Here is a 27,683-nt window from a genome sequence, read left to right on the forward strand (position 1 = left end):
TATCTTAAAAACCCTTTAACCCCTTTGTTTCATCAAATTGTAATAATTTGTTCTTTCTCTTTCAGGATTGGTGACAAAGCAAAATGTTAACTATATAAAATGATCAATCAAATATACACTAGAGAAATTGCAACAGATTTTTAGAAAAGAGTTATGATAGCAATTCAAAAATTAAAAAAAAAATAGTCTGAGCACAAGCACGCAAAGATCACCAAGTGTCGAGCCTCTTACCTCACAGTTTTAAAGTCCTAATTAGAATTATATGTTCTAGTATTGAAAGAAAAACAGAAGAACATCTACCTGATGACCAGTTTGGCTCCAGAAGGAATGGAGAGAAGGAGAAGCTGTACTAACTATCCAACTGATCATAGAAAAAAGCACTTTGAATAAATGCCCACCTATATTCATACCATTCTTTGATACAGAAAAAAGCTCTTGACAACATTGACTGGAATATAATGTTCAAAGACACCTATTAGGACACTCAGATTGGACTATGAATTTGATTGAAGGATGCAGGGAATACCTTGTAGAGGGAGACCAAGAACCCAATACATAAGTGACATCAAAAATGGACGAAGCTACCAAAATGTCAAACTGACAGCACCAAACAGAAGACCGTTATCAACATCCCATGCTACCCACTGACCATTGTGGACAGAGGAAGATGCTTTCTTTTAGTGTTACACGGTGATCAGCATTCATTTTTGAAATTATGGATTCTACAACTGTGTTAAAATAACTCTTTTCTGGCCCGCCCTGGAGTATACTGTATTTACTGCACCTGCAACATACCATACATAGGAGAAATAGGACGCACAATTCTGATCAGATAAAAAGATCATAAACTACACATCAAATATAATAATTATGGTGAAGCTGGCCTTTCTGATCATGCCCTGAACACCTTACATAGAATTGACTGGAAAAGCACTAGTTTCTCACACCAAAACATGGTATGAACGCAAATTTAAGGAAGCTTGTGAGATCGTTATCAATCACCCTAATCTAAACAATAATGATGGTCTAAAAATCCCGTACATATGGAAGGCATATATTCGTACCATGAATCCTTCCTCGCTAAGAACAACTATAAACAGGACTGTAGAAAATCCAGAATCCTAATTCTAAAATAACAACTTGAATACTAAAAAATAGGACATCACTGTTAAAGAAAAAAATCTATAAGAAAGAATGTTTATTCATGTTGTAATTTATATATATATATTTTTTATTTTTTATTTATTTTTTATTTTTTTAAATCAAAAATAACAATTGTAATAATAGAAATAGGACATCACTGTTACTTGAAGGAAAACCATCTGTAAGCAAGAATGTTTATTCATGTAATCATAAGTTAAATCTAGCTTGATGTATTTTTTTTTTTTTTTTTTTTTTTTTCACTAGAGGTCATGCCAGTGAGTAGCTTGTGATCAAATCATTGTTTCTCTAGCTTACGGTTTGAAACGTAACACAGCTTGTCTTGTATATTTATGTATGCTCCAGATGATGATCTTGATATGAAGATCGAAACGTAGGGATATTAAAAAGAGTTATTTTAACATGGTTGTGGAATCCATAATTTCAAAAATGAAGGAAGAGGAGAAGATGATAAATATGTTGTCAGTTGAGTGAACCTCCCACAATGATGCTGCCAACTTCATTGAGGGAGCAATAATAATAATAATAAATATTTACATAACAAAAGCAAATGTGTGGTATGTTATGGAATATAAGTGACATTTGATATGAGGTCTGTCTGCTCCTGTAATGCAGTACAAATGGGATAATTGTGAAGATTATTATTTTTATGGCTATTTAGCCTATTTTTTTGTTTAGGAGTACCCCTTTTTTTATATAATGTCATTGGCTTTTGACTCAAATTTTAGGGCATTACTAATGTTTTATATGGACAGATATATGGAGAATATATATATGGGATGAAAAAAAACTGGATATACCTTTGTAGGATGTTGCTGGCTATCTTTGTTTTCAGTGGTCCTGCGTATGGTGATATACATTTATCTGCTGTTGAAAGAAGGAAGTATGACTTCACGGAAGTGGGGGGATCAGAAAAAGTGGGGGTTTGAAAGATATGCGAGAATTATTGGCGAGACAAGAGATATGTGAACTTTTTTGTGAAAGCCTTTTTTTTAAATTTTTTTAAAATTATTAAAGGTGGGCAGACTTTGGGATGGACGTAAAAATAGAAATTTTTGGGGAAGGAGAGGGATATTATGGAATAAGATCGGGGTGGGAAAACGGGGTGTGAGCCGTTTCGACAGTGCGTTGTCTTCAGAGCTCATGGGGGTGAAGTTGAGGCTATGTAATGCCAGCTTGGTGTTTCTGTCTTTGGAGTATCTGTTTTGTATTCTATTGGTTGGAATCATGACGTAATTTTTATGTTATGGAGCTTAATTGTGAAGATACTTCAGATGACAGCCTTTGTTTGTTCATACTTAGGTAAATGATAAAAATACTAGTCTTAAGAGTTCTAGTATATTATTATTATTGTTCTAAGACCCCCCCCCCCCCCCCATGGAGTCAAAGACTCATCTAGGAGGTCCCTTTGTTGTACACACAACTCATCATGCTTTGTCTTAAACACATTCAAATTCTCTTCAATTTCAATTCCTCGTTCATACCCTCCTTATACAGCTGCCAAGGATGACCTCTATATAGACCAGATAACTAATTGGGAGATGAAAGAAGAAAAAAAAAAAAGACTATATTAGTTCTACAATTCTTGTTCTACCACAGAAGTCCTAATTTGAGAATATAATTTCTTGAAAAGTATAATTTAGTACATATATTTAAGGCTTAGTCTTTTACAATACTTATGGAAAACCCTATATAGGATAATTTGCAGCAGTAGTTACATCTTCTACAGTAAGCATTTATTAATAAAGATTTTGGAAAGCGTTTGAGCGTCTCAATATATTAAGGATATTAGCAGTTCATCTCTTCTAAGATCGTGTAGATAGCTTGGCATTTCTTTGAGATTGTCTCACATTGCAGGTGTTAGTTGCCAAGATTATTTGCACTCTAGAAATGCACGAATGCATGATCCCTATGCTTATTTATGAGACTGTATTTTTCTAGCAGGATGATTGAAATTTTTGTCATTAATAATAAGATTAACATAAATAAGAAAATGTCTGCTCAGGATAAGTATCAACATTATCTGTTTTTATATGTCTGTATATATATAAGTAGAAAGTATTTTACCTTGGGTATAATAAATGTTAAAGATACCAAGCTCTTGGTATCTTTAACATATATATATATATATATAAATATGAAGCAGCATAAATTCTGTATGTCCCTCATTAATATCTAATAAAAATGGTTTATGCTTAGACAAATGAAATCTGTAGATATGCAGTGAATGGATAAAGGTGTTATGATGCATTTAGCATATGTTAGACTAAAGACCTGTTATAACTCATATTGTAGATTTAATGGAAATCAAGGACATCATAAGTGATAATCTCTGTCACAGACAGCATTATGTAAAGCTAATGTGCACACAGGTGCTGCATAAAGGAAAGGAAATTGAAATGATTAGACTTAGAGCCTAAAGTCCTCCGGAGCCACATCCCTATGTTTTCTACTCTGTACCCTTAGTTTTTGCATCAGAAGGGCTCAAAATTACAGTTTTTCATTGTGTTGATTTCTTAGTTTATAAAAGCCGCTGCAGATTTTTGAAAATGTTAAATTTAAACTTATATCAGTGAAATAATTTTTTTTTCTGCTTTGATTCTGTGACATGTAATAGTTTTTCCTCCTTTGATCCCAGAATATAGGCTACTGGATGTAGTTTTTTATGTTCTTCTGGGCTGTTGCTTCTAGGCATCATTGGCTGTTGCTTTCCATAATAGGTCAGCTTGTAGATTCACTGACTATTGCCAACACCTGAAACTGAAAGAAGTGGATCTTTAGGTGAGCAGAGATAAAGGAAGCTAGCTTGACTTGGGATTTCAGTCTACATGTTTATAGTATTTCATTAATGTTATGTCGTTATCCAAACAAAAGATCATTCTTTAATATCAGCTGACAACACATAGGATGATGGGCCCAGGATCCTCTTAATATTGATAGCTGAAATTTGAAATTCTATGATGTTGAGGATGAATTATAATTGGATGTGGAATGAGAGTAGCCAGCTTTTATTACATTGGAACATTTATTATAGTGAATTTCCTTTTGAATACTGTCTTGGGTCTGAACATTTTTGGTAGTTTGTTATAGTGAATGAATTTTATTATAATATTGTTTGCTATAGTAAGTATATGCTTTGTTAGAGAAAACTTAAGAGTAAAGCTTTCGTTCAGAACTGTCACTATCACAAAGCGTACCAAAATATTTTGGTAGTTGGGATGCATGTTTTGCACTTTAGTTTTTATTTTATTTTTTGTTTTTTAGTTTTTATTATTTTATTTTTATAATTGTGTGTGTGTGTGCACGCACGCACGCTACCATTAAAGCATGCAATCCAGTAATTCTATACAATAATGGATCATTTTAGTTAAAGTATAAAATAAGAATTTTATTTACTTTATTACCTACATATATAACTAATATATGTAATTTATGAAATACCTTGGTATTCTATAGAATAATTAAATAGTTCTAGTTGAAGTGTATAAAAAATTATTATTAGTTTACCAAATATTTCAATAGTGGCACATAATATTTCTAAGAAAATGAATATGATTTTCACTTTCATAAATTTATAAGTCCAATGAATACAGACTAATGTAATTGTAAAAATAATGTGTTAATATAAACAGTGTTAAAGAGGCATTTTTTTATTTGCACGTAATCAACTATAATTACATTTGAACTGCAAACATTTTTCTTTCTGACATATTTTCTTATATATTTCAGAAAACCCCGATCTGCATCATTTAGATTCTGTTCGAAGAGACACTTTTTCTGGTTGCCGTTCTTCAGGGGAAATGAAGTTTTCATTGCATTCACTAAATTGTAACATTTTATATAATTCTTTTAAAATAATTTCATTTCTAGTGTCAAGCGACTTTGGTCTGTTCTCATTTTTTAAGAATAGTTTGTGTCTTTAATTCGACAAAACAAATCTGTTTGAGCCAAACTCATATACCAATGATTTTGGTATATCGAGCCTGATATACCAAAATCAGGCTCATTACATTTGATCCATATATTACATGCACCAGCAATTTGCACTGAATTCAGATTTGTGCAGGTGTGTATTTTTTAAAACATGCCATGAATTTTGTTTTCTTTTCAGAGCTTTCATCAGTCTCTTTCTGCATTTACATTTGTATTCAACTGTAGAAATTTCCAAGTTTTTTACTTTGTAGTTTTCTTTATTGGAAAAATTATTTTGATGTTAAATGCTTTCCAGAACTTTGGTTAAATCTTCATATTTTATTTGGTTAAATCTTCATAAATATTACTGAAGTCAACAAACCTACCTTGGTTCAGTGCAAAAATTCCTTCATGTGGAATCCTTTTAATATCCAAGAAGTATGATCCATCTTTTTAACTTTGGACAAGTGACAGGCTTACTCCATTTAGTTATAGTATCCATATTGTCAATACATTTTCGACATCCTGAGTTGCTCTTTACACACTACACTGACCTTGGCTGTGCCTTGTTTGTCATGTACAGTTCTAAAAGCTGGCTACACATGTTGTTGAAAATTTTCTATTATTATTATTATTTCGGGCAACTCCAAGGAGTCGACAGACTCATCAAGGGAGGCCCTAACATCATGTCAAAAACAACTATTCGACATTTACACAGTATTCTGGGGTGTTGGTTGTTTAAGTGTGTTAAGAAGGAGAGGAGTGCCTCAGAGCCATGTGGCCAAATAGCGAATACATCATCTACATAGCAAAGCCAAACGGTTGGTTTTTGTGGGGCAGAGTTTAAGGCTTTCTCTTCAAAAGTCTCCATATAATAGTTGGCCAAGGGTGGGGAGAGTGGAGAACCCATGGCTGTCCCCTCTATTTGTTTGTAGAATTTTCCTTGCCAAACAAAATAGCCTGAGTTCATTGTGAACTGAAATAGGGCTGTGATATCGGGAGGAAATTTAGCTTGGACTAGCTTTAAGGATTCTTTGAGCGGGACATTTGTAAATAAGGAGGAGACATCAAAACTGACCATTATGTTAGTGTGTTTGAGTGTAAGGTTTTCTATGCTGGCTTCGAACTGGGCTGAGTTTTTTATGTATGAAGGTGTGTTGCCAGTATAGTGTGAGAGAGCTTTGGACAAATGTTTAGCTAGTGTGTATGTGTGGGAATCAATGCCATCCACTATGGGACGTAATGGCATATTTTCCTTGTGAAGTTTTGGGAGTCCATAAATACGGGGGGGGGGGGGGGTATGGAGTTATATGGTTTTAATTTGTTAGTGATTTCCACAGGCCAAGAAGTGACCTTCTTAAGGAGCCTGTGGCGTTTTCTAATTTGGGAGTTGGTGGGATTATACTCGATAGGGAGGTAAGTGGCCCAATCTAGCAATAGAGATTTCAGCTTACCTGTGTAATCTTTTTGGTTAAGCAATACTGTGGCATTCCTTTTGTCAGCTTTGGTGATTATTATTTTCTTGTTTTTCTTTAATTCTAATAGAGATTTAATTTCTTTACTGGGCATGTTGGTTTTAGGTGGTTTAGCTTTGGTCAGAACACAAGCTACATCCAGTGTGATATCGTTGGCGATGTGGCTTGGAAAGTGTCGAATCCCATGTTCAATTCGTATCATGATATCCTCAGCAGGTATTCTTCTGGGCGCAATGGCAAAGTTGTGGCCACGTGCGAGGGCATCGAGTGCTTCAGGTTTCACACTAAGTGACGACAGGTTAACTACCGTTTCGGTAGGAAGTTGCGGTTTCGAGATTGCGTCCTTTTTTAAATTTTCAAATTTTTTGATGTGTCGATCTCATACTTTTTTAAATTCTTTCTTGCTGCAGTGCATGAGATGTCGTATACAATAGATCAAATTTCGTGGCTTAAGGTGCTTGAAAGATCATCTTCGAGTGCTTGTATAGCTGAGTTAGCTTCACTCAGGAAACGGCGAGTGGCGGCAATTTGTTCTCTGAGTAAGGCTTGGCTGGCATGGTTATAAATACGAAGTGCCTTTTGCCAAGAGAAGCGGTGCTTGAATTTCACACAGTTAGGGATTACCTGGTTATCCTGGCAGCGCTTCAGGAAGGCGAGACAATTCAGTTGTCTTGATAGCTTCAACTTCAATTTACTATAATGGTGTGATTTACGTGCGATAACATCTCCGTGGATAATCGTAATTCTCGTGGAAAGGCTTAGACGTTAGTTATGCATTTTCACTGTATAATTTAAGGAACTTACAACGTACTAGGATATACATTAAAATAAATTTTAATATATTTCAATATTTCGGCAACGTCACGTTGCCATTTTCAAGAACTTAATTACAAGACACGTGCATGCAGGCACAACAAAACAGTAAGTGAGGAAGAAGTAGGAAGCTATTATTTCTCCTAAAGTCCTGATTGTGCCCTCTAGCGGGCAATGTTGGTATTCTTGGGCGATTGGGCTGAAGGTCTTCTGATGTTGGTTTCCCAAATTTGAGGAAGTCTCATGCAGCCAAATTTGTTGAGGTTTGGATCGTTTCTTAGGGCTGAAGCTGATTCCATGAAAAGCCTTTCACATCTGTATTTGCTACGGTGTATTATCTTGGCTTTCTTCCACCGTATTCTATGGCAGGTATCCAGCGCATGATCAGCAAGACCAGAGTGGCTGTATTGGTAAAAACGGATGTAGTCCCTACAGTATGGTGGCTGTTAGGGAGAATGTGTTGTTCACTGTATAGAGACTGCTGCTTCCAGTCTTTGGACAGTATACATGTAAGGAATAAAACTTTATCTATTCCTAACTGAAAACGAATCCTTCTGTATTCTGTAAGAAGAATGAATCTCATGAAAGCCAACAAACTAGGAACGTATGTGGGTGGGAAATCCACATGTTCTAGTGATCAGTTTCCTGAATCGTTGTAAAAAAAAACTGCATCTGATGAACTTTGAATTTTCAAAGATGTAATGAATAATTCAGATGATGATTTCAATCAGGTATTGTATTTACAGAGCAGTTCCTCATCTGACAAAAAAGATGTTTCACAAAGTACAATTTATGAATTTTCAGAAATTTTGGAATCAGTTGAGGAGTACAGTAGAGAAGATGAGCTCCTTTTACCATTTGATGTTGAAAATCCATCTGCAGTGTACTCTGCATTTCTAACTGATGGCTTAATGGAATTTATGGTGAGACAAACTAACAGATATGCAGATCCGTGCTTATCTATAACAGGATTGTGATACTCCGGGTAGACAAGTGAATTCAAGAATTATACTGATTTATGCAAAATAAATTTAAAAACTTAAACAAAATCCTCTATGTATGTATTATACTACTGTGTAAACAAAACACTGATCATTAGTAAATAAAAGAATTATCAGAAAATAAAGTGAAATATATAAAAAAGAAAGAAATACTTATAACAAGCACAATAAATTGTAGAAGATGATTTGCACCTCTGTCAACCCACATGTATTCCTGCCATACCCACACGAATCACCTGATCAGCATTATTATATCATAGGATAAGCTCCTCCCTATAGTTATTTACTGAGCTAGCAGTGTATACAGTCACTATTTCTTATTTGTTAGTGATTTATACTTTGCATCTATTCATATATATATATATTTTTAATTATGTCTATCATAAATGGCACGGAAATATGAAAGTCTAGAGTTTATAGGATCACATATTCTTCACTCCACCCCCACATACTTATAAAACAAGCACACATATCACAGATGTAAATTTCTATAATCCGTTTTATGATACTGAAAGTATTTTTTTTTCATGCTTATTCTTTCTCTTCCTTGTATTTACTATTCTTTATCTTTTAGTAAATAAAAAATATTATTACGTGATGAGTCAAAGGACTCATCGAGGGAGGGCACCCATTCCACAACTCTCCATCTTCACCACTCAGTCCACCATCTACACCAATGCCATCCACCACCCGCTTCCACCACTAGTATTTTCACAGACAATCACAAACATCCATGTCCACGGCAGGATTAGAGCCTGCAGCCTTTTGGCTGGAGAGCAGATATGCTAGCCACACTCAGCCAACCATATCATTCTCTTTAAGTATTGTTTTTTAATATATTCCGAAAAAAAACTCATTTTCACCTATTTCTCTCCCCCCCCCAATGCTGGATTTTAGTTGCAGTCGAAGAAACCATCACGAAAAGCAACATGGTCAATGACACACAGGACCAAAATTGCAGTTATTTCGCCTGCTTTGCCAGATGGTTAGATTCATTGCGAGCGAGCTACTATCACCCCAATGTGAACATATTAAAAGCATTCCATCTCCGTCTCCATGATCAGTCAACAAGTGGTTGTCATATAAACTTTATATAAATCTTCTTTGGTGATGTAATATATATTAATGTCTGAATCTTTCACAGGAACAGTTAGTTTTTTTCTGTCTTTTAAACCATCTAAACTGATAAAAAAACTGGCTATATATTAATGGGGCAAGGACAATCTTGTAGATTTCAATGCTACCAAAACTCATTCTTCTCCCTTACTTTCAGTAATACTCATATATCAAAACATGATCATATTTCCCTTCTTGGACTGACCTATACATTCCAACCTTTCTTTGCACAAACACATTTCATGCATACCTTCTGCAGCTGCCAAATAACTTGGTGTATTGTTTTGCAGAAAACTCTACTTCAAAGCTGCTGACTATACAAATCCCAAATCTTCCTAACTATGGAATATTGCTACCATGTTTGGGGTTGTACACTAAAATCCTCTCTAAGATTGCCTAATTCTATTTAGAAGAAAGCATTCCTGTTAATTAATGATCCGTCTCTCATGCATTCAGTTTTCTGCCCTATACCTCTTCTACAGGTACTTTCATGTACAGTGCCCTGCTGAATTGGTCACTATTATTCCTACACTTTCCTCCAAAATCATTAGAACAAGAGCTACTGCTAACCAACACCCTTTTACAGTCCATGTTGAAACTTGCCAAACCAACTTTACTGCCTCCTCCATCACATCTATTTCTGTTTGGAACAGTCTCTTCCAATCTGCCTTCTCCAAAAAATGCAACCTTCAGTTAAAGAAAGAAAACAGTAAACAAATTCCTCCTTGTTATCCTCTTGTTCATGCAGCAATGATCTGCTATAGGTCTTGTGACTTTTCATGTGTGAGTGAGATAAAAAAAAAAAAGAAGATTAAATCTAGGTGTTTGTTGCACATATATTCATCTAAACACTGTCAGATAATTAGCAAAAGCTCAACTAACATATCAGGGATGACAGATACAAAACACAGGGTGATTTTTATCGATGTGATACTAGGAATGAAATAATAAAGCAGTTATACACAGTGTCACATTTTGGTGGTCGTGATGAAAACTTATTCACCATGAAGAAGTGCAACCATAGGAAATCCTTTCAATACTCTAGTTTTTACTCGTGAACGTTTTGTAGTCTGACATCTTTGTATACATACACATTTCACAAAAGTCTGATCTGTCTTTTGGAATGGTATCTACAGCACAGTCGACATCATGATTCATATCTGGACTTTGTGAAATGTGCTTGTAAGCAAAGATGTCAGACTACAAAAATGTTTGAATGAAAACAAATATTTGCAGTTTCATTGCCATTGTAGTTCATCATGTGCAAATAAATAAATGCCTCTTTTCATACTATTGATAATATATTATTTCTACTATTATGTTCTTCATTTGTATTCATTGGACTTATAAATAAATTTACGAAAGTCATATTCTTTATTTTAGAAATATAATGGACCACTGCAACATTTTGTCAACCAGTAGTTATTTTCTGTATACTTGAACGTTAAGACATATATACACACACACATACATCAGCCCCCCACATACAATAGTCCCAAGACCTATGACAGTAGTGTCATTTGTGAGTATGGAGCTAGAAAGATGAAAGGAATTTGTTGAAGTGCATCTTGAAGTTATTTAGAAATTTGCATTTGACTGCTGTAGAAGATTGCAAAGCCTTGTTCATTCTCTTGAAATTTTTTCCGTAATAATAAGCACAATTCGTTTTCAGCAAATTGGAGGGCACATGATACAGAGATATACATACAGTGCAGTAATTTGGAAATGGCAGAATTCAGGTTATGAAATATACTAAAATAATAATAATAAAAAGTAGTTCAATTAAACAGCTTGTTTCTTGGACTATATAGACCATACAACAAACAAGAACTAGTAGTAGCTATTATTAAATCTTGGTGTAGTCAGCTCTTAGTATAAAGAATTTCTAATTATCTGCAGAATTAACTATTGAAAGGTGGAAAGTTTTATGTAGTGATGTTCTTTAACATAGTATTTTTACAGGAAATTGCAAAAGAATCCTTATCAACACAATTGCTTTATTAAGAATTTTTTTATAGATTTTTGTGATGTTTGGAATAGCAAAAATCTACTGTTTTCACATAAACTTAATAAATTTGTGCATTCATTGATATGATTGCATCACAGTAACTGAAAATAAGGGGTTTGGCCCAATATATTCTTTTACTGCTATATTGATGTGCTTGTAAGAACTTAAAAATGATAAAATAGTTTTACTTTTCTTCAAGAAATTCAGCAAACTCTTGTATATGTTATGTACATAATATGCAAATACCATATTTATTAATACTCTTTAAAATATATTTTAAAAAATCTACTTTTTTACCACTAACATGAAATTGTCCAAATAAACCTCATTAAATTCTTGATATTTATCATGAAGGGATATCCAGGATAGTCCAAATAGTCAGTTCAGCAGATAATCTTCTGAAATCATGTTATTGGAAAAATGGTTTTCCAAAGGTGGAAGTATCAGTGTTAATACAGATGTTGTTGTTATTATGAAATTTAATTAGTTTGCTTGTGAAGGCCATTTGTAGATGTTTTTCTGGGTATAGCTTACTTTTTTAAATATGATTCAGTATTACTAACAATTTGGAATTTTACTCATTGGTCTTTATTTTCATCACAGACCATGGCAGCAACCAAAAGAAATGCAGGTCTGACTTCAGCAGTTCCTCGACAGTCTCTTAATGACGAAGAATTGGTAAGTGATTGCAAATTGATAATTTTGGGGGTGTGTATGTTTTACTTTAAAAAAAAAAATGCAATTTGTTCTTAATATAGATGCTGATATGTTATTGGGTTATGTAAAGTTTGTGGAATGTTCTTCTGGAAGCGATTAAGTATCATTGCATGTTTCGCTTGTACATAATTTTATTCCATTGTTTATTTTGATTTGATACTGCATATTTAATTGTAAAATTTATTTTCTCATTATTTTAAAATGAAATCTGATTAAAATTATATTAAGAATTCTGTTGTATCAGAAAGTTACTGGATACTTCTGATACATTTAGGAAATATATTATACGAGGAAGAATGCGATAGCAAAAACTTAAAATGAAATTAGAACCATATATATTACTATTATATGGATATCTCCACAGAGTCAGAAGACTACAAGTGAATCATACTAACCTTTATGCACACAATACCTTATTTATATTTAATTAGTTTACTTGTGAAGTGAACTAATTGATATATACCCCCAAGGGGTGTACAGGATATGATAGTACTACATGAAAAATTTACATCATTCCTAACTTCCTATCTACAATTTTCCTCCAAATCAGTCTGATACCTGTCAAGACTCCAATATTATATTTTTGTCTTCTAAGGCACTTTTTACTGTATCAATCCACATATATCTTGGTCTTCCTCTGGGTCTTTTTCCTGACAACCTGGCAGAGAACACTTGTTTTGCTAATCTTTCCTCACTCATTCTGTTTAAGTAACCATATCACCTGAGATTACCTTTCTAATGCATTCCTGGATGCTGACAATGTCAAGTTCTTTCATAATATCCTTGTTTTTAATATGATATTGCCATTGATGCCATCTGTTCATGCCTCTAATCTTTCTCAGGACTCGCATATCTGTAGTCAAGTGTTTTACTTTTAACCCAGCTCTCAGATCCATAAGTTAAAATCGGTTTGAACACTGTCTTGTATACAACTAATTTGGTGTTTTGGCTAATTTCTCTCTTATTCTATATAAATTTATTCAGTTGACTTCCTACCATACCATCTTTGTTGATTCTGTTGACTATTTTCATATTTAATTTATCATCTTCACTAAAAATCGTGCCTAAGTAACTGAAATGTTTTAGTTGTTCTATAGGTTCTCCATTCACAATGCAGTTGCTATTTTCAATGTTTCTGCCTATTTTCATTGTCTTTGTCTTTTTAATGCTGACCTTCATACCATATCTATTACAGCAGTTATTCAATTTAGTCAGGGGTTCTTGCAGACTTGTACTGGATTTATTTAGAACAGCGTTTCTTAACCTTTCTAAGCCCAAGGACCAGTAAAATTCCCCAAACAATTCTACGGATCACTAAGTTATGTAATTTTTTTAAAAAACCTATGTGGGGATTACCAACAGTTGGGAAAAACTGTGCCATTTATAATATAAATAAACTAAAAGCATGTTTTGAATTATATTGAAACATAATTAATTAAATTGGAATTAAACAATTAAAAATGTGTCATCATCGAACAAAGTTTTAATTTTTATTAAACAAATAAATAATATTATATAATTATGTTATTACTATTTACTTTTAATGAAATGGTTGAGCTTCTCGGCCATTGCAGAGTGGCTGGATATCTGGCTCAATATCGGTCCACTTCAGTCGAAATTCGGCAAAAAAAAAAAAAAAAAATACTAAGAAGATTTCTGTATTATGTTTTTATTTGAAGGAGCAATGAAAATCCTTTCTCACAAAGATAGGTTGTAGAAAACTGCAAGGGCCAAGTTTCAATGCTGACGATTTTCAATGATTCTTCAGATAATTCGGAATATTCACTTCTCACTGAAAGCGAGATCCAGAAGCGAGCCAAACCAAGATCACGGGATTGCATTTTAAGCCCATTGTCATTTGAAAGCTCGATTACCTGTTCTATATTTGCTAATGAAAGGTCGTTCTCATAACCGTAAGCCTGAAATGGATCACAAACCCACAGAAATTTCTTATAAAAGTTATTCGAGAAATATGTTTCAGAATTCTGTTTCAGAGCTATAAGCAGTAAATTTTCCACGATAGAATGAGGTTTCCCTGGTTTCGCTATGTGCAAACTTAAGAGCTAGGATGTTTTCAATGCCATGCTATTAATCGAACCCATGGCCAAAACTATGTCTTTCCCATTATTGGTGTCCATAAGCATCGCTGAAAAAAATTCAATTGGCTTATTTTTCACATCACAATGTTTAGTTTCTAAATGTTGTCGGAGTTTCGCAGGTTTCATGCACTCGTTCAACAACACTTCATAACACAAAACACATTGAGGTTTCTGGTCACTCTCATCTCCACACCAAGTAAACTCAAATTCCAAATATGAACTGTTATATTTCCTACTGTATTTTTTCTTTGAACTGCTTGTTTCTTTTACTTAATAGTATCAGATTTACTCGCCGTTACAAGACTTGCATTACAATACAGGTTAGCATCACCTGTTTCATTTGATTTTCTTTTCAAAATCCTATTTCTAAACCACTTTTCCAGTATTTAAAACGTTTCTGAAAAATATATAAATATTGGGGTTAACTCACGACACACTTTGTCCAAGTATCAACTTAGCACTTCTGAAGATATACTGAGCATTAGTTGAAGGAGGAAAACCTTAAATAATAAAAATCAATAAACAACAAGCAATTGGTTGAAATGTGGATAACACAGGTTCACTTCAAATCTGACAAAACAGCAAGGGAAAGTGGAAGCAATAAAACCATATTGTTGTTCGCTTCACCCTCTTTTATTACTCGTCATTCTGCGGCTATTTGTTGGGTTTTTTTGAATATCCATTTTATTTCAGTAATTTTACTTACTTATTCAATTTTAATTTGTTTTACTTGGATAATTAAAAAAAAATATATTTATTTATTTAATTATTATTTATTCTATTACTCATTATCATGATTCATGTTTTGAATGTAGTTAACAGTCTATCTCCCTGATGATGTCTATGTAACAATGTATGAAATATATTGGAGTTTTTAAATAAAATTCTATATAATTTTTGTTTCATGTTTAAGCAATAAAAATTATTTTATTATATTTAGTGCAAATGTTCCATTACAGTTATTTTTTTCCATTGTCTGTCTCAGGAATTTGGCAATTTACTTACTGGTTTGAAAGTTTCCACTGGGAGTACTTCACATTTCAGTACTTGACAACTTTTAAAATCAGACTATTTGTTTGCAATGTAATCATTCCAGCCAATGCTTTCTTTTCCTTCTAGGCTGTTTATAGGATAAGTGAATTGCTGCTATTATTAATATGTTTTTTTTATTTTTATTTTATTATTAAAATTTCTTTTTATGTTTATTTGAATCCTACCTGCAAAAGGTTTTAAACCTATAGTACTGTTGTGTCCCAATTTACGATTTTTATTCTATCTAGTTATTTCCCCTTTATCTATGTTCAACTATTATCTACACACGAGATATCACCAAAAAATTTATTAATACTCAAGTTATTTCTCCCCTTAGGTACCCCTAATATTTGTATTTATACTGTGCCTTTTGGGATATTTAGTTTGAGATATTATATACAAAAACAAGGAGAAAGAACTAAAATATGTCTGAAAGTGAAACAGTGTTGCAGTCGTGACACTTTATCTCGTTTCTTAACACATTAATTTCCCGCGTGATTAGGTTCGTAATTTTTCAAGTGGTGCATCGGACAGCAATTTCAGACAACTGTTTTATCATTGGACAAAAGGTTTATTAAAAACTTTAACATGGTAAAATTCAATTTTTGTTATTACTCAATTCAATGCTAAACTAAATACTTACAAACTAACATTAACTTATTACAAGTAATTAGGCTATGATCCAATAATGGGTATTACGATCATGCCACCATACACATTCAACACATAAATTCATTTGACACGGACATATAAGATTAATTCACACTATTTAACTATCCAAACTTAGTTAGATTAACTAAACCTTTTACTGCACTAACACACAACTATGACATTTTAACTTTCCTATTACATTACAATAGACATGCAAAATTCTCAGGACACTTAATTATTCATATAACATTAACACTAGTCAGCTTACTTTTAATATATTCTGTCATATACTAAAGTCCTAGTATAATTTTTCCTTGGTCACTTCAACAGTTTCGTATCAGAATAATGATACCTATTACAGACAAATTTTAGTTAACATTAGATATATTTTACAGTACCTTTCTTTCTTGAGTTTTTCATATGAGCCTTTACCTTTTTCTGATTGAACTAGCTTGGTATAACCTCTCCGATAATCTGTTTCTCCTACGTTCCTTTTGGAATTGAACTTTGCTTACGCGGTCTTAACCTCTCGTAACTTAGGACACACTTTGAATCATCTATATAACGGCTGTACATCTCGTGACGTGGATATCGATATCTTTACAGCTTTCCCTTTTTCGTAGTTGTCACTGAAGTTGAAACACAAAGAATATGTTTCCTTTTCTTTGACTCTATGGCATTCTTTGCTTCTTACGTAGGAAATCCGGAATCGAAATCCCGCTCACTTTTGTTTCCATGTTGTGACGATGGAGATATAACCCCAATCTCCACTCAGGAAAACCGCCTGAAACCTATGCCACGGAGCTCGTAGAGAACTCCTCGGGAACAGAACCAAAACAAAAACCAAAAAGCCTTGTGTGTGTGTTGGGGGGGGTCCAACCCTTTTATACCTGCTCTCCTAACGGCACCTTTTTTAACTTCTTTTCTCCGCCCCCTTCTTGATTTTACTTCACCGACCAATTAGGGTGGCGTTTTTCTGCCAAACGTCCTTTGGTCGGCGAGCCAAACGATGTCTCAATCCGGGAATCGGCCCTAAGCGATTTTCTGTTGTTTTTCTTGTGCTAGCCTCTAACTTAATCCCCTTTCCAAATTTTTTCTATGAATTCACTTAATATTTTAATCTCTAGCCTCTCACATACCATCTTTTATGACTAATCCTTTTCTGTCTTATTTAGTTAAAATTTCTCTTTTAAATCATATCACAATATTAATATATTCTTTCTTTTGTTAGTTAGTTTAACAAACACCTTTATTTTTTATATATTTTATTGGATGCAAGAATCTTTCTTTTTCTTTTAATTAATTCAACTATTATCTTTTATGCAGGGTTTTTAATTTATTTTATTTATTCTTCATGTTACACCATGATAGCTGAGAATTCTATATTCTTAAGATATCAGGGTGTAACACTACATTAGTACCATGGTGAGCTGATGTGTGTGTATTTGATGCAACAGATTTACTTGGCTATTGTCTTGTTATCCATCATTCTGGTTATCGGGACTAAAATTCTTTGTGAACAATAAAATTCACCTTCATCTAAGTGTAATTAAGCAAAATTAACAAAAGAAATTTCAGATTCCTGTTTTTTCAAGCAGATAATATTTGTGATTACATAATCAATGTGCCTGCTTATATTGTTTTGTTACAATTTTGCATACCCACTGATTTCTTCCCTTTTTGATTATGATTAGTGTAAGAAGGTTATCAAATATTAATTACTAGCACAACTACAAATAACACTAACTTTGATAAAAAAATAAACATAAATAAATAAAAACATGGTGTGACATTAGCTTCTGATAAAATACAAGCTTCGGCATGTAAAGAAAGGGAGCCAGTAAAAAGCAAAATAGTTTGAAATAAGATACTGGTAGCATAGTCTAATAATTTGAATTATCTTCACTGTATTATTATTATTATGTAGGGTTCTCCAAGAATTCTAAGGACTGGTCTAGGGCAGGACTCCTTCTCTGTAATTTACTGCTTGCAAACCTATAATCTTTTCTTGAGTCTAAGATGTGAAGAATTTGTTTTTTTTTTTTTAATCTGAATATGAGTCAGCCAATTTCATACAGAAGTGAAGTGGTAGGGTATCTTCTCCTGGGTTTTTCATTCCACAACTTGAGCTACTTTGGCCATAATCTCTAACAACCAGATCTGTCTTTCTCCTTGAACATGTTTACTGAAACTGTGCTTACAGCATTAGCACTTCGACCTTGAATACTTTATAACCACACCCACAGTCAATCTCTGGAATTGATCTTGAGTTCTACTTGTAAAATCTCATTTCTGTCTGTAATTTAAGATTCCTTTCAAACTTTCATGTTCCTTCTATCTATTCCATAGACCGGTTATCATCTTGGTCATCTGTTACTAGATCTCTTTGAAAATTATTATTATGGGCTACTCCATGGAGTCCTAAGACTCATCAAGAGAGGTGATAAACATCATGTCAAGCACTACCCAACATTTGCACAGTATATATATATATCATACTTTGCTTTGAACTCATTTACAGTCATGGCACCCAAAAAAGACGCGGGCAACCAATTCCACTCATTCACCACTCTCTAAGCAAACAATATAGTCCTAACACCCCTGCTAACTACACTCTTGCTCAGTTTCCAAGGATTGTCTCCAGTTAGTTCTCCCATCACCAGTCCTTTTTCTGAAAACTTTGATCTGTATTAATCTTGTAAAAATTCTTCAGTAAATTGTGTCTCAGTCATATCACTCTTTTTCTGTTTGTCAGCCAGTTTTTGTAATCCGCAGATCTTCAATCTGTCCTTATAAGATTCATTCCATAGACCTAATACTATCTTGGTCACTTGCCAAGGCTCCATAAAGAGGTATAATAAACTGCTTTTCCCTGCCCATCAGGCTATTCTTCAGTAACCATGTAATCCAATGAGTTGCTTTAGCCACTTTTGCAATATGTCCTCTAAACTTTAATTCCCAATTCACCAACATCCCCAAATCCTTGGCTTCATCAATTTCCTGGAGTACAGTTCCATGAATATGGTACACAGCTGGTAATCTTTTCACTTCATAATGCATAACCTTACACTTTGCCACATTAAACTGACATCCATTCTTCTTTGCCTAGACTGCGAATCTATCCAAATCATTCTGCAAAATATTAATATTAAGATCATTTGTATGAACTATTGCTCTACCCAATTTTGAATCATCAGCAAACAACTGAACAGTTCCTCTCAGATCCTTTCCTATATCGTAAATATAGTAGTGACCCAAGAACAGAGCTCTTTGGCATGCCACTAGTCACAGGCCTTCCACTGGACTCCACTCCTGAATAAACCACTCTCTTATCTATGTCACCACCTTTATATTCATCCCTGCATGCTGCAGTTTACTGATTAGAATTCCATGCAGTATCTTGTCAAAAGCTTTTAGAGTCCAGCAGTATCATTGTAAACCTTTATCCAACTCAGCTGTTACTGTATTATAAAACATGAACAAGTTACTGAGGCACGACCCACCCTTCACAAAACTATGTTGCTCCCTATATAGTATTCCATTATGTCTATGGATTCCTGTATTATGCTCTTAAACAACTTCTTCAGTACTTTGACTATGACTCTTGATATACTGATCAGTTTTGGAGTGGAACCATGCTAGTATACCATCTAATCCCGTAGCTGTATTCACATCAAGATTCTGTAATATGCTATGCACCTCCAGTTCATTTACCTCAGTTTCCATAAACCTTTGCCTCTTGTCAATGCAATGTCTCCACCTGGATGATATACTCTTGCAAAGTGTTCACTTAGTAATTCTACTGTTTAGTTTGATTTAATTACCTCCTTACCATCAGCATACATGAACATCATCAACTGAAATGAACATTCTTCATTTTATTTCTTCGTGCACTTCACATGTAAACACTTGGATAAAGGATGAAACTAAGAATATAATTTCTTGGCATCTTTAATTTATAGTATAACCAAGTAAAAAAACTTTCAACATCTATCTCTATCCAACGGTATTTTAGTAATAAGGTGTGACACCTTTTGGCTACTTGTAAGAAATATGACTTCTGCATTACTTCAACCTTGGTATCACTTCTGGATCTGGCCCCCCACTGATGAGACCTGAATAAAGGTCAAAATTAGTCTGGGTGTTGGCCCTTCCCATAGTGCATTGCATTATGGGATTCTAAGCCAATTGATGTAAATTCATTAGCCTCTATATACAAGTAGCCCCGTCATGAAGTGACTTCACGCACAAACTATATTTTCTTACACTTGGATAAAGGACGAACCAAGAATATAATTTCTTGGCATCTTTAATTTATATTATATTCTTCAGCATTATTTCAAACCTGAATGTAGAAACTATGAGAGTTTCATAAGGTAAGTTGACTAGAGAGCTTATGGGAATACACTCCCTGGCATTCACGAGTTGTCTTAGTGTAGACTACTTAAAAAGCATGGACACTGCTCTAGCATCTATATATTCATCTTTTTTTTTTAGTCCGTTTTGATAAGGTTTCAATGACCTGACAACTGGTTTGTTCTCCTCAGAGATCAGGTAGAAACCTTAAGAGAGCTAATACTCTTGTTTTTGCTTGGGCAGTGCCTATGTCTTTCAAGTAGTTCACACTAAGGCAACTCGTGAATACCAGGGGGGGGGGAGGCCTTTTGGCTCTTTATTTTAGTAACTATATTCTTCATTTTACTACATAAAAAAAAAAAAAAAAAACCTCTTCAGGGTTATCTTTGGCCTGCACTGTTAATTTCCTTTCTTAACACACTTGTTACCTAATCTGGCCTGTGCTTTATACTGCTCATGTGCCTGCTGGTCGCCTTTCTCCTTAAATTTTCACCATAATATTTGTTTATTTATTTATAACTCCAGCTTAATGTGATCGTATTTATGTATATAACTCCCTCTTGATTTATTTTCTTGACTCTAGGTATGCAGTCTGCTATTACTTCCTTCGACATTCCTTTACCACCTTCCATGAACTATCAACATCCAGGCTTTTCAGTTTCACATGCCATGGCACTGATCCAAGCAATCTCTTAAGCTTGCCATACTTGCCAGCCTTGTCACCCCCCTCCCCCCCATGAAAAATTCCACATATATAGTCACTTCGCAGGTCAAGACCATATGATCACTCTCTGCCATCTGGTGGCAGTCTGGTCATAATAGTTATAAACAATTTCTCTAATCATCTAGATCTAGCAATTTCAAATACCAAGCACATTCCATCATATGCCCCCTCAAGTAATTATTCTTTAGTAACTGAATAAATTCCATTCCCTTCCTCCTATCCCACGTGTCCTCTCCTCTTTCTAATCTGTGTTTTGTTTCCATGGTTGAAATTCCCCATAATAATTATCTCCTGATGCATACTTTCCCCATCATCCCTTATATCCCCTGGTCTAGAGAAGCATCCAGCTGTAAATTTTATTCTGCTGGCCACTATCTTGCACCAGATGGCCTCAAAATGTGCTATTTTCACTGTCCTGCAGTTGAATTTGTATTCTCTTTGATTGCAGTTCATCAGCTATAATCAATAATACTTCTTTCCCCTTTTCTTTTCTCTCTATCCTCCCTGAAACTCTATACCCTTCATATTTTATTGCATTAACAATATTAAATTCTGTCAGCCATTTTTCCCTAATACCAATAATCTTTGGCCAGGATGAAGAAACAAATGGCAAAAACTCCTTCCCCTTGTTCCAAATACCCCTGGCATTAGTGTACATAAAGTGAAATAGCCCCTTAGGCTCAACACCATCCTTATACTTTATACGAACTACTCCATTCTGGTTTGTTACCAGCAGTACTGACTCAGACATTTTATGCACATTCTTACACTCCTCTGCCTCACTGGTATCTGTGTACCTACTCATAAGCCCTTCCCCCCCCCCCCCCCCAATGTTCTAGTTTTAGTTTCCCTGATTCTGCATATCCACTTTCACTTCATTCAACAACACTTTTTCCAGACTCTGAACAACAAATCCATTCAGATGCAAACCATCCATCTTGTACAAGTCTTTTCATCTATCAAACTCACTCCACACATCCACAAAATCCACATAATTTTCCTGTATAACCTACATAGATTTGTTTGCTGTTATATTCCTCCTTTTAAATCAAGTCAGTTATACTATTGCAACAGGGTCACTATCTTAACTCTCTCACTCTTTTCTTTGACTACTTCAGTAAATTTTTCATGTCCTAATTTGCTTCATATCACTTCAAAACCCAGGTGACCAAATCTGCAAACACACACACATATACACTATTTCATTATGGTCTTATCAAGCCTTGTAAACGGGATGAATAATTTAGATTTTTCTGAAACTAAAATTTCATGTCGCTCCTAATGTCTGACATTGCAAAAATAGCAGAGCTTGGTACATAATGGAACTATCTTCAACCAGATGCTAAGTTATTATTATTATTATTATTATTATTACGGGCAACTCCAGGGAGTCCTTAGACTCATCGAGGGAGGCCCTAACCATCATTTCCACACAACTATACGACATTCTCACAGTATCTATCATACCTTGCCTTGAACTCACTCACCATCACAGCACCCACAACAGACACTGGCAGCTTATTCCACTCATTTACCACTCTAAAAGTAAAGAACCCAGCTCTAACACCCTTGCTATCCACACTCTTGCCCAGCTTCCATGGATGTCTCCTAGTCCTCCCACCACCAGTCCATCTCAAAAATATCCTCTGAATTAATCCTATAGAAACCCTTTAGCAATTTGTATGTCTCAATCATATCTCCCCTTTTCCACCTATCAACTAATTTCTGCAACCCACAAATCTTCAACCTGTTCTCATAAGGTTCATTCCATAGACTTGCTATCATCTTGGTCACTCGCCTCTGGATCCTCTCCACCTCCTCCCCATCAAGAAGAAACCTAGGTGACCAAATGTGGGCACAGTAGTCGAGATGAGGTCTTATCAAGGCTTGGTACAGAGGTACAATAACTTGCTTGTCTCAGCTCATCAAGGTATTTTTCAACAACCAAGTGAGTTGATGAGCTGATTTAGCTAATTTTGCAATGTGCTCCCTAAACTTCATCTCCCTATCCACCAACACTCCCAAGTCCCTGGCCTCATCAATCTCCTGGAGTACAGTTCCACCAATGTGGTGTGGTATACTGCTGCTAATCTTTTCACCCCAAAATGCATAACCTTACATTCTGTCACATTAAATTGACATCCATTCTCCTTAGCCCAGAACTCCAATCTATCCAAGTCGTCCTGCAAGATTTTGACATCTTCTGCATTCACTACTGCCCTACCCAACTTTGCATGATCAGCGAACAAATGAACTGTTCCTCTTAGATCCTTCCCTATATCGTTAATGACCAAATTAAACAGCAGTGTTCCAAGAACAGAACCCTGCGACACACCACTAGTCACAGGCCATCTTTTGGACTCTATTCCTGAATAAACTACTCTCTGATATCTCTCCATCATCAACAACCCATCTTTCCATCTCACCAACCCTATATCCATTCCCATATGTTGTAGTTTACGGATTAAAATTCCATGTGGGATCCTGTCAAATGCCTTTGCCAGGTCCAGCAGTATCACTGTAAACCCATTACCCTTATCCAGTTCAGCCGTTACCTTGTTATAAAACTTGAGCAAGTTACTGAGGCATGATCTACCCTTCACAAAACCATGCTGTCCTCCGTACAGTATCTAATTTTCATCAATCCATTTGTGTATTTTCCCTTTACTACTTTCTCCAAGACCTTGACAACGACTCCTGATATGCTGATCGGTCGGAAATTTGCAACAGTAGTCTTGGATCCTCCTTTATGCAGTGGAACTATTTTCCCCTCTTTTCACACCTTCGGGACTAAACCAGACCCGAGACTCAGATTAACAACATGGTCAAGGACACTGATAATTCTTTAGCCGCTTCATGTAAGACCCGTGCCAGTATACAATCCAATCCCACAGATGTATTCACATTAAGGTTCTGTAATAGACTATTCACCTCCACTTCATTCATCACAATTCCCATATAAACTAATGGTTCCTTCATTTTTTCAATGCTACCACCTGGATGATATACTCTTGCAAAGTGCTCGCTCAGTAATTCCACTATATCGGCTGATTCAGTGACCTCCTTACCATCGTCATTCCTTAAAATCATTTTGCCATGTACAGTTTTTTTCTTGCTTGCAGCATATTGAAAGAACTGTTTGCGATTCTCTTTAGCTTCCATAGCTAGTTTCCTTTCATAATCCAGTTTTGCTTTTTTTTTTACCACACTCGTTACCCTTCTGCCTGCACTTTATAACGTTCGGGTGCCTGCAGGTCACCTCTTTCTTTAAATTCCCTCCACAGTTGTTTCTTTTTTTGCAGCTCAATCTTAATGGTGTTATTCATCCATTTAACTCCTACTTGTTTTACTATTCGGACCTTGGTATACAATCAGCCATAACCTCCTGTAAATGCTCGTTGACCACTTCCCATGCTCTATAGACATCCAGCCCTTGCAGTTGTACGTGCCATGGCACTGATCCAAGCAATCGCCTAAGCTTGTCATACTTGCCAGCACGGTAATTCCACATATACCCTGTCTTAATTGAAAATTCCAGACCTTTAGCCACCTCCCAGGTCAAGACCTTATGATCACTCTCACCAATAGGTGGCAACATGGTCATATTCATTACAGTCAAATTCTCAGATGCTATTACCAGGTCAAGCACTCTCACCCCCCCCCCCTAGTATTTTCCATTACATGCTGTCTCAGATAGTTATCCCTTAATAATTGAATAAAATCCAATTCCTTTCTCCCATGTGTCCTCTCCTCCTTCCAATCAATGTTACCATAGGTTGAAATCCCCCATAATAATTACCCTCCTTCCACTCATTTCATCAATTTGTTGATGCATACTATATCCACCATCTATGCCATCACCTGGTCTATAGCAACACCAACACCCAACTGTATATTTTGTTCTGCCCATTTCAATCTCACACCAAATACCCTCAAATGAGCTCTTTTCACTATCCTGTGATACAACTTCAATTCTCCTTGGCTGCAGTTCATCAGCTATCATCAATAACACCCCTCCCCCCATTTTATTCTCTCTGTCCCTCCTAAACACACTATAACCTACACATTCTATCCCACTAACTATATCATCTTCTGTCATCCATGTTTCACTAATGCCAAAAACCTGTGGCCAGGAAGAGCCAATCAAGGCCAAAATTTCTTCCTTCTTCTTCCTAATACTCGTGGCATTAGTATACATGAAATGCAGAGGTCCCTTTGTCCCATCCCTATCTTGATGCGTTATTCTAACTATCCCATTCTGATTTCTTGTCGTTAGTACTGGCTCGGGTACATTATATACATTCTTACACTCAACTATCTCACTGATGTCCGCATATCCACCCCCCCCCCTCCTTGGTAGTTCTAGTTTCCCTGGTTCTGCACATCCATTTTCACTTCATTCAGCAACACTTTTTCCAGTTTCCGCACACCAAATCCATATACATTCAAATGCAGGCCATCCATCTTGTATAAAATTTCGCCCATCAAACTCATTCCACACGTCCATCAATTCCACACTGTCTGCATAACCTGCGCATAAAGTCATTTGTGATTATGACCCTCCTTCTAAACTCCTCTCTGTCATACCACGGCAACAGACTCACCATCCTAACTCTGTCACTCTTTTCTTTCGCTACCTTTAACAATACTTTCAAGTCCTCTCTCATAAAAAAATTTATCTCCTTTCAATTCATTTGTACCCACCACAACTATCAGTTCTTTCACCCTCTATTTTTGTGCTCTAATACTCTCACTTATATCCTTAAACTTTGCACCCAGTAAATACAATTTAGTTAAACTTTCATCTATCACTCCTCTTAATAACAAGTCACCATACAACACTCTTTCCTTCATTTCAGAAACTCTCCCACTCTTACACTTATTTTTCCTTTCAAACACTTGTTTATTTCCTTTAGCCGAGGCACTCTGGAAAGAGTTTTGCAGGTGCTCTAATTGCCGCTGCACATTTTGTATCACTGCATGCAACCTAGAGATCTCACTCCCTACAAATAATTCCTCATTTTTTTCATCATTTAAATCATTTTTTCTCTAAAGTTTAAAGACTAATATAAAATTTTAATTAATGCAGAAGAGTAATAATTTAAAAGACATACCTGGTTGTTTATTTTTGGAAGGTGAGGATGACAAAATATTTAGGGCCAAATGTGATTGAGCAAAGAACATGCTGTAAGAGAATGGTGTTGATAATGTGTATAAATAAGAACAGTAAACAAGGAAAGTGATGATTCAAATGGAGTGTAAATTTTGAAAACTAAAATGACGAATATTTTTTTCATACAAGTTAGTGCTCTCTTCAGTATCACTGTTACTCCCAAATCCTTGGCTCATTGACTGCTTGCAGAAAATTCCCTGTAATGTAATTCTCTTTCTTAATATAATACACTGCCTGTAATGTCCTCAGTTGAAAATGTATAATCTTACATTTTGAAGTGAGGACATCTTTGCATCATTAGCATATAATATTACCCTCAGTACCATCTTCACCTATCATTAATATACAAGTTAAAGAGCAATGGATCAAATACAGAAACCTGTGGTATGCTATGATAACTAATAATTAAGGAATTGACAGCGTACACTAGAAATATAAATTAAAACAACTTTAATAAATACCTTCCGATATTTCAGCAATATCACATTGCCATTTTCTATGGGAACTTAAAATAAAGAACAGGTGCACGCTAGTACTACATAACAGCAAATGAGAAAAGAAGTGATGAAGCTACCGTTTTGCTAAAGTCCTGATGGTGCCCCCTGGCAGGCTATATTGGTAGTTATTGGCCTTTGGGCTGAAGTTCTGATATATGTTTCCCAAATTTGGGGCAGTCTTATGCACCCAAATTTGTTGAGGTTTGGCATGTTCCTAAGGACTGAGGCTGATTCCATGAATAGTCTTTCATATTTGAACTTGCTGCGGTGTATTAGTGTGGCTTTCTTCCACCTTATTCTGTGGCGGGTATCCAGAGCATGATCTGCAAGCCAAGAGTGGCTATACTGGTGAAATCGGATGTAGTCCTTGTGTTCTGAGATTCTGATATTTGCTGTCCTGCCTGTTTGTCCAAAGTAGGACGATTTACAGCTGCAAGGGACCTGGTATACACCAGGTAGGACTAGGGGAAGTGGTTGGTCTTTAGTGGAGCAGATAAGGGATGCCAATTTTCTATATGGCCTGTAACAGACGGTTAAGTCATGTTTTTTTTAGGATTTTGTTGATTTTTTCCCGAGGTGCTTCGGATGTAGGGGATGGTAACGGATTTAGAGTAATATCTTTTGTGAAAGGAGGTGGGTTGTGGATAACTGGTTTAAGTATTTTTTGGGATTTTTTTTTGGAGGGGGGGGGTAGCCATTGGCTGAGAAAGTGTTAAGGATGTGATTTAATTCAGTGGTTAGGGCTTGATCCTTGGAACAGATAAGTTTTGCCCTGTTGAATAGTGTCTTAATAACTCCATATTGTTGTGAGGAAGGGGGGGGGGGGAATTGTTGGTGAATGTATCTACCTGTATGGGTGGATTTTCTATAAACTGAGAAAACCAATGTTCCATCAGGTTGGCGGGTGACTAGTGTGTCTAGGAAGGGGAGGCTATTGTTTTTCTCTTT

The 27,683-nt window shown here is 35.3% G+C and overlaps 1 protein-coding gene across 1 annotated transcript in view; it reads left to right on the top strand.

Annotated features, from left to right (window-relative positions):
- unc-13 (protein unc13 homolog) overlaps positions 1-27,683 on the top strand; it is a 1,156,644-nt gene that overhangs the window by 481,137 nt on the left and 647,824 nt on the right. Inside the window, exon 12 of the mRNA XM_090416011.1 lies at positions 12,090-12,164. Coding sequence (XP_090272137.1) covers positions 12,090-12,164 — 75 coding nt within the window. The remainder of the gene's footprint in view (positions 1-12,089; positions 12,165-27,683) is intronic.

Source organism: Typopeltis vanoorti, chromosome 3 (genome assembly GCF_054136105.1).
Source record: "Typopeltis vanoorti isolate ZY-2024b chromosome 3, IOZ_Tvanoo_1.0, whole genome shotgun sequence".
Lineage (NCBI taxonomy): Eukaryota > Metazoa > Arthropoda > Arachnida > Uropygi > Thelyphonidae > Typopeltis > Typopeltis vanoorti.